General features: G+C 34.4%; 1 protein-coding gene across 1 annotated transcript in view; it reads left to right on the top strand.

Moving 5' to 3' along the window:
* The window catches only part of WDHD1 (WD repeat and HMG-box DNA binding protein 1), an 88,521-nt gene that overhangs the window by 19,879 nt on the left and 54,512 nt on the right, over nucleotides 1-14,130 (top strand). The window contains exons 11-16 of the mRNA XM_060003446.1: nucleotides 1,846-2,056; nucleotides 4,687-4,874; nucleotides 6,725-6,909; nucleotides 9,718-9,959; nucleotides 12,087-12,224; nucleotides 13,851-14,007. Coding sequence (XP_059859429.1) covers nucleotides 1,846-2,056; nucleotides 4,687-4,874; nucleotides 6,725-6,909; nucleotides 9,718-9,959; nucleotides 12,087-12,224; nucleotides 13,851-14,007 — 1,121 coding nt within the window. The remainder of the gene's footprint in view (nucleotides 1-1,845; nucleotides 2,057-4,686; nucleotides 4,875-6,724; nucleotides 6,910-9,717; nucleotides 9,960-12,086; nucleotides 12,225-13,850; nucleotides 14,008-14,130) is intronic.

The following is a 14,130-nucleotide window of genomic DNA, read 5'->3' on the forward strand; positions in this document are numbered from 1 at the left end:
AAGCAAAATGAGAATATATCTATATTGGGTGGACAGGAGTAGGAGAATGGTGTATATGCATACAAGGGAAGTAGTGGTGGTTGAAAAATGGCACCAAATCCTCATCTTTCTTAACAGAAAGAAGTTAGTAACATCATTAAATAGGTAATTAAAACTGAAAAATCAAAATATTTCACTGGAATATGATTTACAAGTGTGGAGGAAAGTATCAAAAGAAACAGTTGAGAGCAGAGAAGTAAGTCGGAGGCTGTGCAGAGGATTGTTTTCATTTTTATGTTAAATCTTATAACTGACTAATTTATATGCATGTCTAACGTTGATAAAAAAGAAAATTAAATTAAGAAACAATTTTTAGTTCAACAACAATGTCCTGTTGTATAGCACAGGGAACTATATTCAGTAACCTGTGATAAACCATAATGGGAAAGGATATGAAAAAGAATACATATACATATAACTGAATCAACAGAAATTAATACAACACTGTAAATCAACTGCGCGTCCGGAGCCTGTGCTCCGCAATGGGAGAGGCCACAGCAGTGAGAGGCCTGCGTACTGCCAAAAAAATAAAAAATAAAAAAATAAATTAAAAAGATTTTAGTTTAAAGGTCACCTCTTTCTTATAAAACCTTAACCCTTCTATCCAGAATTGCCCACTCTCTCCTTTTTGCTTTTACTCCTCATAGTACATGTTTCTGTTACAACACCTCTCACCGTAAGTTAAAACCCTCATTTTTGATAAGAAAGTCGAAAAAAGTTCGCGCAGGCTCAGCGGCCATGGCTCACAGGCCCAGCCGCTCCGCGGCATGTGGGATCTTCCCAGACCGGGGCACAAATCCGGGTCCCCTGCATCAGCAGGCAGACTCAACCACTGCGCCACCACGGAAGCCCCCTCCCGAAAAAAGGTTTTGACCAGCTTGAGTACATAAGCTTTTAGGACTATGGATAAAATAGTTAAATATCTTCTTATAGCATTTATCAATAGTTATTAATTTAATTATTCAAATCATTTGTTTAAACATATGAATTTAGAAGTATTTTTTCTGTTCTCTCATTTCTTTAAATGTCAACTTTCCAGAACACAGTTATATGCACTTCCATCTAAAAGATTTGTGATATAGTCCCTTTTGAATCCATTAATGGTGTTCTCATTAGACTTTTATACCCAACTATAAGTTTCCATTGACTTAACATTGTTCAGCTTTTATTCATTCTGTAGGAATAATTGTGATCCTTACAATGTATCTGCTTATTATTCACTTTTTAAAGTGATCTCAAAAATTGTTTACAGTGACATTCAGTACTTGCAATGATATGTTCATGTTCCTAGGAATCAATGATTAATGTTGGATTTATTTGCCACTTTTGTTTTTCTTTTGGTTCTATTTGTTTACTTCTATAAGCATCAAAAAATAACCCAAAGACAAGCTTTAACTGAGATCATTTAAAGTAAACATCTTACCTAAGCAGTATCTTGTTCAAAATAAAAGTAAGTGAGAGAATATCTTATAATGAGAGACTTTGTAAGTACTCATAGGTGACTTCTTTTCTGGAGAATGATTGTGAGGAATAAAATTTTGCTTTATATTTGGGTATACACATGTATTTCTTTACATGTCTGTCTTATACTTCCACCTTATCCGTAGACTATAGGCATTTAAAGTAAGGACTAGGTCTTATATAAATATAATACAATCCTCATAAACATATTTGTTAATTATTTTTACCAAGGCACTTGCTTACTTGGTAGAGTTTATAGGCGCATATTAAAAGATTGCCTTTTGAGTACTTGTGTTTATCTAAGTAGTTCACTAATACTTTCTAATTTGTATTAATTTGTTCAAGGTATGTAGCAGAGTAGAAAAGGATTATAATGATCTTTTTGATGGAGAAGATACAAGTAGTGCTGGTGATTTTCTAAATGACAATGCAGTAGAAACCCGCTCTTTTTCAAAACGGATTATAAATGATGAGGAAGATGATGATGACCTCATGCTGGCTTCAGGTCGTCCTAGACAGCGAAGTCATATCCTAGAAGATGATGAAAACTCAGTTGGTATGAATTGACTTTGTGAATGTGATGATCCATCTTACTGATCAGTATTTTCAATTTTTTATTAAAACTATTATTTAAAGTCAGTACTAGATTGGTAGAATGTAGCTATAGCATTAAATACGTATGTTGAAAAAGGTTTCAAAACAATGATCTAAGCTTCTGCTTTAGCAAACTAGAAGAAGAGGAAATTAAACCCCAAGCGAGCAAAAGGAAGGAAATGATAAAGAACAGAATTCAATGAAATTGACAACCAAAAGCTATAGAAAAGTCAGTAAAACCGAAAGCTTATTCTTTGAAAAGATCAATAAAACTGATAAATCTCTATCCTGATTGATCAAGAAAGAAAGACACAAATGACTAATATAAGAAATGAAAGGGGTATCATCACCGTGTATCCCATAGACCTTCACTATCCAATATGATAGCCACTAGCCACTTATGGCTTTTGAGCACTTAAAATGTGGCTAGTTCAAATTGAGGTGTGTTTTAAGTATAAAATGCAACCAGATTTTGAAGACAGTACAAAAAAGAGAATGTAAAATATCTTGGTCGTTTTTTACATTGAGTACATGTTGAAATTATATTTTAAATGCAGTATATTATTACAATTAATTATACTTGTTTCTTTTTACTATTTATGGCTACTAGAAAATTTTAAGTTACATATGTAACTCACATTATATTTCTGTAAGATAGCACTGCTATTAATAACAAAAGTTTAATAGGTGAATATTATGAACAACTTTGTGTCCATAAATTCAACAACTTAGATAAAATAGATAAATTCTTTGAAAGACACAAACTACCAAGCTAACTCAAGAAATAGGTAAGCTGGCCGCAACTAAAAGATCCTGTGTGCTGCAACTAAAGATCCCACACGTGGCAACTAAGACCCGGTGCAGCCAATTAAATAAATAAATAAATATTAAAAATTTTTAAACAAAAAGCAATAAGTAACCTGAATAGTTTGGTATCTGTTAAAGATACTGGGATTGTAATGAAAAACCTTTAAATAAAGTGACTGTTATAACTTATATGCTAAAATTAACACATTTGAACATTACCAAGTGAAATGCCAGTGTACAGTGGTAAGTTGTGCTGCATTTAAAGCATATAGGGTTTATAGGATAGCACTCCTCAAATGTTTGGTTTCAGGAGCTCATTACATTCCTAAAATTTTTTGAGGACCCCAAAGAAAATTGTTTGTGGAGTTCTATTTATTGTTATTTACTATGTTAGAAATTAAAACTGAGAAATTTTAAAAATATTCATTTTAAAGTAACATTAATAAACTCATTATATGAAAATAACATTTTTTATGAAAATAAAACAACTCTAGAAAAATGATATTATTTTACCATTTTGCAGATCTTAGCATAGAAGACAGCTGGATTCTTTCATGTGCTTCAGGATTCAGTCTACTGCCATATATTTGTTTTTGTTTGAAGTATGTGAAAAAAATTTAGCCTCACACAATATGTAGTTTGAAAAAAGAGAAGTATTTTAATAGCCTATTGAAAGAATTGCGGATATTCTTCTTCGATGTTGCACCAAAACGCAACAAATGATAATTTCTTAAAGATTACTTGCAATGTGGAATCTGAAAACTTTTCGGTGAACTTTTCAACTCTATTATTACATTAAAATCCATTGGTCTAACTTGAATGGATCTTTTACCATATTTGATTTTTTCACATATGCATTGTTAATTTGGAAAATACTGTTTCCTGAGCTTTGCAGACCTTCCTAATATTGACACGTTATCCAGAATAATATTTGTTAGTATCATTGCCAATCTCATCAGAAGTTTTTAAATATTACAAAGCAGTCAAGCTCATGGTGGCAGATACAGGTTTTTCACTATTCTGATTTTCACTTGAAAGCTCCAGTTTTATCATTGACCACAAATTCTGTCAGTTATTTTTCTTAAATGACCAGCTCACTTCATTTTTAAGAAAATGTTTGCCACATACTTGATAAACCATAGTTTATCTGGTATTTCCAATAAAAATGGTGTTACATGAAAAAATTAGCTAGTTCAGCTTACAACTCAACTGCAGAATTGCTTTTTTTTTTGAGACAACCATCACAGTTCTTTTTTTTTTTTTTTTTAATTTTTTGGCCACACTACACAGCATGTTTTTTTAAAAAATTTTTTGACCGTGCTGCACAGCATGTGGGATCTAGTTCCCTGACCAGGGATCAAACCTACAACCCCTGCATTGGAAGCACAGAGTCTTAACCACTGGACCACCAGGGAAATCCCCCATCACAATTCTTTATGCACACTTCCCATTTTAACACAGAGAACATTTTTTAAAAATCTATGCAAAGATCAAGATTTAATAAAATTAATATTTTTACTATTTTTACTGCAATTGGTTAACAATATACTGACTACTAATACAGATTGGTGCCACTGCTTTGATTCATGCTAAGGTACCAGCAGTTATACCCTCCATTGCTTTTGAATGATCACTGCAGATGTTAACACAGTGAAAGAGGCAAATAGTATTAAAATGTTAGTATTACTAAATATGAATGGACAAGGTTATTAGATTTCGTAATGCTTTTCTTTTTCAAGGTAATAGGTATTTATGATTCTCTAATTATAATCCTTTGTTTTCTAGACGTTACAATGATAAAAACTGGTTCTGGTTTTCTCAAAGAAGAGGAGGAGGAGGATCAGGCAGGCAGCATTCACAATCTACCAGTTGTAACATCCCAAAGGCCATTTTATGATGGTCCTATGCCAACGCCCCGGCAAAAGCCATTCCAGTCAGGTTCTACACCCTTGCATCTCACTCACAGATTCATGGTAAGCCTTTCATCTACATGTAACTTTAAAATAGTTTTATCTCACTTTTAAGCATTTTATCTCACTGTAGTTAATTTTGTGTGGTAAAAATATTTGTTAAAAACCTTGGTTAACTGACCTGGAACACTTTGATTGATTATAATTTTGTGCTTGATTTATTTTATGGTTAACTCACAGTTTTAATCTTATTTCAACCTTATTATTGAATGTTGTGTTAAATAAAATTCTGCTTTGCAAAATGACATATAATGAACATAATAAATGTGACTGTATATCTTGTAGTACCTCTTGGCTATACTTCCAAACTTTACTTCTCATATTAGTTTTTATATAGGAGATTGTACTGATTCCAGCACACTAGTTAGAAGGTGTTTTTTAGAAAGCAACCACTGGTATGGTATACTATTAGAAGGTGATAAGTGCTATGAAGAAAAAAGCTATCTGCCCCTTTTCCCCATGCCAATGGAATATATTCTCCAGAAGCACAGAGATTTTTCTGTTTTGTTTACTGATAGCACTTAGAACAAGGTATGGCACAATAGGCATTCAATATATATTTATGGATGAATGACTATATTAACTTTTTGTTTTAAGTTTGAGAGCTAAAAAAGTTTAATATTTTTATTTGTTGATTATTTGAGGTTTTCCACTGAGGACTTTGACAGTTGTCCTTCTTAAATTGTATGATCCTGGCATAAATTTGTAGATAAATATTAAAGGTGATGTTTTATTAAAAAAAAACAACCTTTTTATTGCCATCAGTAATCATCATCAAGTAATAGATCTTAATTTTTCTAATGTTATCAAATACTTTATAGTTGTATTTGTGGTAGGGGAAAGGAAACACTAGGACCTACCCTGCGTAGTGTGAGCCTGTAGTGTACATGAGTGGAAGACAAGTTTTCCAAATGGTATCAATTTATGCTGCCTTTTTTTTTTTAATTCCTGTTTTGTGTGTGTGTGTGTGTGTGTGTGTGTGTGTGTGTTTAATTATTTTATTTAGTTTTGGCTGTGTTGGATCTTCGCTGCTGCGAGGAGGCTTTCTCTAGATGCAGCGAGCGGGGGCTACTCTTTTGTTGCAATGCACGGGCTTCTCACTGCGGTGGCTTCTCTTGTTGCAGAGCACAGGCTCTAGGCATGCGGGCTCAGTAGTTGCAGCACATGAGCCCTAGAGCATGTGGGCTTCAGTAGTTGCAGTGCACAGGCTTTAGGGCTCATGGGCTTCAGTAGTTGTGGCACGTGGGCTCAGTAGTTGTGGCTTGCGGGCTCTAGAATGCAGGCTCAGTAGTTGTGGCACACGGGCTTAGTTGCTCCATGGCACGTGGGATCTTCCCAGACCAGGGATTGAACCCGTGTCCCCTGCATTGGCAGGCGGATTCTTAACCACTGAGCCACGAGGGAAGTCCTATGCTGCCTTAAAATGTATATATTTATGCCATAACTATAAACCAGTTAGTTGGACCAAAAGAAATATGCAGTCATATTTGTAAGTAAATACATTTTTGAAATGTTTTGTTTGATGAATTTAATGGTTCAGTTGTCCAAAGGTGAATTGTAAAGTATTTTTTTATGACAGTAATATAATTTTTAAAAATATTAGGTAAAATATTCCATTTGCTAATAAATAAGTATATATGTACCTTCTTCTCATGAGGAAGAGAATAATTAGTAATTGTTGCTCCGATGTTACTACTGTTACCTGAAACTATTTAGAGGTAAGTAAGCTGTGGTTGCTCCCATAACTTAATCCCTGATAGACTACATTATTTGTTAATTTGTACTATTTTAGTCTGTTGATTCTAAGAACTTTACTCTTTCTCAGACTTGTATTTAACCTTACATGTTTGTAGGTGTGGAACTCTATTGGAATTATTCGCTGCTATAATGATGAGCAAGACAATGCCATAGATGTGGAGTTCCATGATACCTCCATACACCATGCAACACACTTAGCAAACACTTTGAATTATACAGTAGCGGATCTTTCCCATGAAGCTGTTTTGTTGGCATGTGAAAGCACTGATGAACTAGCAAGGTAAATTCAAGATTATTAGGAAGAATTTGTTACTGTTGAACTGTTGTACTAAAATGTTGAAATTCAGTACACAAAGTTTGTAAGACAAAAAACAAAATTATGTCTTTTATAGTATGGAATTTCAGAAGGAAGAGTTTAGTACAAATAGCAGCACACCCATAATACCTCAGAACATATGTCTGTTTTTGCTTATTTGTCCCCTTCTTACATAAGAGTAATAAACGGATTAATTGTAAACAAGCAAGCTTAAGTAGTACAGAATTTTTAGAAAATGAAAATTCCCCCCAGAATTCTACTCTCAGATATAACTACTGTTAACAATTAACAGTTAATCTAATCCCAGCCTTGGACAACTACTGATGTGGGTTTTGTCACTATAGATTAGATTTGAAACTTCTCTTTAAAAAAAAAAAGGAAAAACACAGTAAAAATGTTATTAGTACTATTTGTCATTTTGACTTTTTAATTTGAAAACCTTTAACTTAGATATATTGGTTGGTTGCTAGGTAGGTAGGTAGATATAGAGACAAGAAAATTATGATGGAAAAGCAGTGGATGCAGAATCTGTATTTTTTTTTTAAAGAAGAAAAAATATTTTATTCAGCTTTGTTATTTCAGCCAGTTTGCCCTGTTAATTTTTTCAGCTGATCATAGTGCTTATACACTTGATCATAGATTTTACTAACTCCCAGGTGATTTGAAATTAAAATCCTTCTGCCTGGATATATTAGTTCCTCGCTGCTCAAATTATGGTCCACAAACTAGGGGCGTGGGTCACGTGGGAGCATGTTGAAAACACAGCATCACAGACCCAAACCCAGACCTTCTGAGTCAGAATCTGCATTTTAACAAGATCCTCAGGTGATAGATTATGCATTAAAGCCTGAGAAACACCAAATTGGGTCATTTTAATATTTTAATTGGTTTCCTAATTTACACATTGTAAAATCAACTCCATACTTTATTATTGAATTAAATCAGTTTACTAAAATAATTGCTGTTGACTCAGTGTCTCTAACTCAGAATATCTTACATAATTAGAACATTTATTTCCATGGCAATTTTTTTAAATTGAAGTATAGTTGTTTTACAATGTTATGTTAGTTTCTGCTGTATAGCAAAGTGATTTAGCTATACATATGTATACATTCTTCTTTATATTCTTTTCCATTATGGTTTATCACAGGATATTGAATATAGTTTCCTGCGCTATACAGTTGGACCTCAGTGTTTATCCAATTCTGTGTATAATAGTTTGCATCTACTAACCCCAGACTCCCAATCCATCCCCTCACATCCCTCTTCCCCCTTGGCTCCATGTGCAATTTTGATTTCAGATTGTTAAGATTGTTATGGTTTCCTGATTGATCATTGTTCTTCTCTTTGTTTTCCTAGATATATTATTTCAGAGTCATATACAATGTTATCCTTTTATTTATTTTATTTTATTTTTTAAATATTTTATTGAAGTGTAGTTGATTTACAATATTATGTTAATTACTGCTGTACAGCTAAATAATTCAGTTATATATATTCTTTTTCATATTCTTTTCCATTATGGTTTATCACTGGATATTGAATATAGGTTCCTCTGCTATACAGTAGGACCTTGTTGTTTATCCATCCTGTATATTCTAGTTTGCATCTGTTAATCCCAAACTCCCAATCCTTCCCTCCCCCACCCACCCTCCCGCTTGGCAACCACAAGTCCGTTCTCTATGTCTGTGAGTCTGTTTCTTTTTCTTGGATATGTTCATTTGTGTTGTATTTTAGATTCCACATATAAGTGATATCATATGATATTTGTCTTTCTCTTTCTGATTTACTTCAATTAACATGATAATGTCTAGGTCCACCCCCCCACCCCTTTTTTTTCCGGCTGAGCTGCGTGGCTTGGGGGATCTTAGTTCCCTGACCAGGGATTGACCCGCATCCTCAGTAGTGAAAACGCGGAATCTTAACCACTGGACCGCTAGGGAATTCCCATCCCCCTTTATTTTATTTTTATTTATTTATTTATTTTGGCTGCATGGGTCTTCGTTGCAGCATGCGGGATCTTTTAGTTGCAGCACACGGACTTCTTAGTTGTGGCATGCATGCCGGATCTAGTTACCTAACCAGGGGTAGAACCCAAGCCCCCTGCTTTGGGAGCGCGGAGTCTTACCCACTGGACCACCAAGGAAGTCCCTCATCTCTCTTTATTTTAAATTTGAATTTTAAATTACTGTTTAGGAAGTCAGTACTGCCTCTGATTCTAAATACTATGGTATCTACATTTTGAAGCTTAAGTTTCATAATAACTTGCATGTATGTAAATATGCAAAGAAAAAAGACTGGAAACACAAATCAGATTGTTAGCAGTGGTTGGTAATCTTGCTGGTGGGATTATGATTTTTTTTTCTTTTTCTCTTTGTTCTCCCATATTGAATTTTCTTTTCTGCAAAGAGAGGACTCTTGCCTAACATTCTGATGCTTCCTTCCTTTTTAAAAATTTGGTTGTGATTTTTGTGTGTATTTGCAGCCTAGGATCACACTCTGCTGATTTTATCCTGCTTTTTTTCATTTAACATTATATTGTGAGCATTTTCCTGTATCTTTAAATATTCTTCAGTAACATGACTATTAATGGTTTTAACGTAGTTCATTTTAAGGATATTTCATAATTACTTTCTTAAAGCCATTTTTGTATTATTTGTGTGTAATAGAAAAATAAACTATTTGATTGTTACTGGGTGTAATGATTAGTTTTATATATATATATAAAATATCAAATGTGAAAGTTTGTTTCTGTCTTGTTTTAATTTTTAGCAAGCTTCATTGCCTGCACTTTAGTTCATGGGATTCAAGCAAAGAGTGGATAGTAGACATGCCTCAGAATGAAAATATTGAAGCCATATGTCTTGGTCAGGGATGGGCTGCTGCTGCCACTAGCGCCTTGCTCCTTCGCTTGTTTACCATTGGAGGTGTTCAGAAAGAGGTCTTCAGTCTCCCTGGGCCTGTTGTGTCAGTGGCAGGACATGGAGAACAGCTTGTCATTGTTTATCACAGAGGTAGATTTTTTCTACTATTTTATAGTTTTACCATGACCTGAAGTAAAATGGAAATTACTTAAGCTTTTTTTTCTCTGTTTTGGATTGTATCTCCTTTTGCATTTATTTTAGTGTTTGAATCAGTATAATCTTTGTACAGAATTTTGTTGTATTCACTAATAGCAATGAAAATGAAAACATTTTATTTATAGAAAAACTGTACTATAGAAAGAATTCTAAGGTAGAGTTTGGTTAATTGCTTCCATGTCTATATCTTATAAGAATTATCAGAGTTTAAATGCCTCAAAAAATAAACTAACTCCTCGTGTGAAGGACCAAAGCAACTTTGAATGTGACTTAAAAAGTTGTTGCCTCCTTTTCCTCACTTCATATTCTGTCCTCAGTCCCCATCGCTGTGCTAAGGCTGGTTTTATTAAGGTTAGCGACGATCTTTTTATGCTTATTTATTTAAATAATTCCACCAGAAATACTTTCTTCTCTTGGCTTCTGTGATGTCACTCGCCCATTTTTTTTCCCTTAGGAGCTGATAACTCTTTCAGCTCCTTTGCTGGCTCCTATTCCTATGCCCCCCGCTTAGCTGGAGTACTCCAGGGCGCAGTCACAGCCCCCTTCTCTTCCTTTCACTAGGTCAGGAGCTATTAGTCTTTCGACTGCTTAGCCCTAGTGAGAAATATATTCTATGTTGCTATTCTATACATACCTGCAGATATAACTAGAATGAAAGTCTCATGGACAATATTTACTCTTTGATTTCATTTTTCTTTAAATTCTGGTTGTAACTCTGGATTGATTTCATGACTCACAGGTCAAAAAATGCAGTTTGAGAAACTGCTTTGGGATATCTCATTAACACCCATGGCTTTAATACATCTATATGTTCATGACTTCTAAATTAATATCACCAGCCCTACCCCCTCCTTGTGTCTCCAGACTTACATATCCAATTGCCGACTTGAAATCTCTATGTAGAGTTTTGATATTTATCTCATACTTAACTTGGTCACAATAAAGCCTCTGGGCTTTCTTTTTCCCTCCAAACTTGCTTCTTAGTTTTTCCATTTCAGTAAACGGCATACTATCAATCTAGCTACTCAAGCCAGAAATGTTAAGAGTTATCCTTTCTTTCCCTCACATCCCCACATTTCTGACTTTGTCAGCAAAGTCATTATCATGTCAGTTCACACAACGCATTGCACATCTGTCCCTTTTTATCTCCCCTAAAACCCCAGTGCAACCCAGACATCATCTCTTGGACTGTTGGAATAACCTCCTAACTAGCTTTTCAGCTTCAATTCTTGCCTGCCACAATCCATTCTCCACATAGCAACCTAGGTGATTTCTTAAAAACAAATCCAATCACTTCCCTCTTCTGCTCAGAATCCTCTGATGTCTTCCTATTGCTTTAGAATAAAAATCAAACTTGTTATCCCAGGTGGCAAGGTCCTACATGATCTGACCTTTGCCTGCTTCTTCAACCTCATCTCTTACCACTTTTTTTCTTGTTACTGGTTCTGGCCCTACTGGCTTCTTTGTGTTCTTCAAACTCACCAAGCTTGTTCCCAACTTAGGCCCTTTTCATTAGCTTTTCCCTGTCTACTGTAGTGCCCCTCCCCCTATCGTTTGGATGGCTGACTCCAACTTGCAAATCATATCTCGGTTTAAATTTCACTTTCTCAAAAGGCCACTTTTGTCTGTCCAATCTAAAGTAGCCACTCAGCCTGAAACTCTGTATCACATTAGTATTTTCATCTTTGATCATGACACTTAGTATTTTCTTTCTTTTTATATTAGTTTTTCCTCTCCTACCTGAATATGAGTTTCATGAGAACGCCGACTTTGTCTTGTTTACCATTGTAGCCTCAGTACCTGGTACAAAGTAAGCTCTCTTTAAATACTTCTTGAGTGAATGAATTACCACTTATAAACACTTTATATAAATAGTCCACGTAACATACTATTCTGCTTCTAATCCCTGAATGGTGCCTCAGGTAAGTGGATTATCTATAAAAAGTACTGCTAATTTAGGAATTTATCACAAAATAAAATTCAATTCAGAGAAAATAATTTAAACTACATCATAGCTAAAAAACCTTTGATACCTGATTTATATTTACATTTTCTCACTAGGTACAGGATTTGATGGGGATCAGTGCCTTGGAGTTCAACTGCTGGAGCTGGGCAAAAAGAAAAAACAAATTTTACATGGTGATCCTCTTCCTCTTACAAGGAAATCCTACCTTGTATGGCTTGGCTTTTCAGCTGAAGGCAAGATAAATTCATTTATATTAAAGTCATTTCTCAAGAAGAAAATTGCTTCATTATTTATTCCTAATTAATTTGCTTAAAGATAAATTGTCTATTTTATGTTTAAATTTATTTATTTTAATATATTGGCAGAGCTGGAAACTGGAATTTCCAGGCGAGGTAGCCACTGTTTTATGTACAAGATCTCTTCATCAGAATTCTGATTAGAAAACTTACAAAGAGGGAAATAAATTTTTCTGAAAGTTTATTAGCTAGCAAAAAGGAGATACAAATCCAGTGTTCAAGTTTTGGCTTTTTTAGCAGATTCTACGTGAAAATCAGGAATTTCCTACTGATTTCCACTATAGTAACCACTAACCACATGTGGCTATATATAGAGCACTTGAAAAGTGGCTAATTTGAGTTGAGATGTGCTATAACTATAAAATACTCTCCAAGTTTTGAAGGCTTAGTATGAAATTTAAAAAATGTAAAAATTTTCAATAATTCTTTTATATTGATTACATGTTAAAATGATAATATTTTGGATATATTGGATTTAATAAAATATATTATTAACTTCACTTTTTTTTCCCCTTTTGTCATGTGGCAGGAGGAAATTAAAAATGACATTTGTGGCCCACATGATATTTCTGTTGAACAGTGTGCTGTTGTAGACTCACTTAACAGTGGGTTATGACAGATGATTTGAAGGACACTGAGGAGTACCTTATTTTAAGGCACTTGTTAACCCTGTCTTCTGGCTTAAATATTTCTATTATTGGAGATTCATGCCCTTTAATTACATCATTGGAAACTCCAGTTTGTCTTTAAAAAAACCCAACCATTTCTGGATGTGTTTTCTATTGGGATATTAATTAGTCACTTATGCTTTAATAATGTGACCATTAATAACTTCCATTCATATCGCTTTATTTTTTTCTCCCAGTTACCAATCAGATCTAGACCCTGAGGAAACTGCTGTTTGCAGAGTAAGAGGGGTGTGAAGTCGCAGATAAAAAAAGGATAATTAGGGAATTTGCCATGTACTTCCTGAAATGGGAGCAGAGTAGGTGGGAAACAGGGATGCTTACTTGTTTCCTAGGTAAGTCTAGGAGCAGAACAGTGGGGAACTGTTGGGGAACAGAACAGTGACAAGGCCGAGAGAGGGGGGAGGAAGAAGAGTACTAAAGACAGATTTCTCTACATCATCACCTTGCATTAGGTTCTCCTCATTTTTCCAAGTCTGTCTTGACCAAGGAAACTTCAGACTCAATTTTAACTTCTTTACTGAAATTGGCTTTGAAAAACTGCTGTATTCCAGCAGGTGGCATAGTTTTCTCTGAATTGATCAGGGTTTTTTTTCCTCTTTTTTTTGGATAAATTTTAGTCACATCACATGCAATTTTTTTTTCCTTTGATTCAGTTAGGTCTTACTCTATGTGGTTAGTGAAATTTTATGGGAAATAATCTTGGATTATTTGCCTTTTGGGTTTTGGGAGGATTTTTTTTGTTTGGGTTTTTTGGTTTGTTTTTTGTTTTGCTTTTGAATTGAAAGTTGATTGATTGGTGTGTGTATTTGAAAAAGGTTATTTAACAAATACGTAGCTATGTTTCCAAGTGATTTGTTTTTCTGTTGGTATATAGGTACCCCATTTTACGTGGATTCAGAAGGCATTGTTCGAATGCTTAACAGAGGACTTGGTCATACATGGACTCCTGTATGTAACACAAGAGAACACTGCAAAGGAAAATCTGATCACTACTGGGTGGTTGGTATCCATGAAAATCCCCAGCAACTGAGGTGGGCTATTAGAAAATGCTTAGTTGACTCTTTTTAAAAAGTACTTTGAAATTCTTTATTATGCTTATCTTTAAAGGTATTTTTAAAATCTTTAACCTTAGCTCATTTACTTGCTTTCCATAT

Source organism: Delphinus delphis, chromosome 2 (assembly GCF_949987515.2).
Source record: "Delphinus delphis chromosome 2, mDelDel1.2, whole genome shotgun sequence".
In the NCBI taxonomy this organism is placed as follows: domain Eukaryota; kingdom Metazoa; phylum Chordata; class Mammalia; order Artiodactyla; family Delphinidae; genus Delphinus; species Delphinus delphis.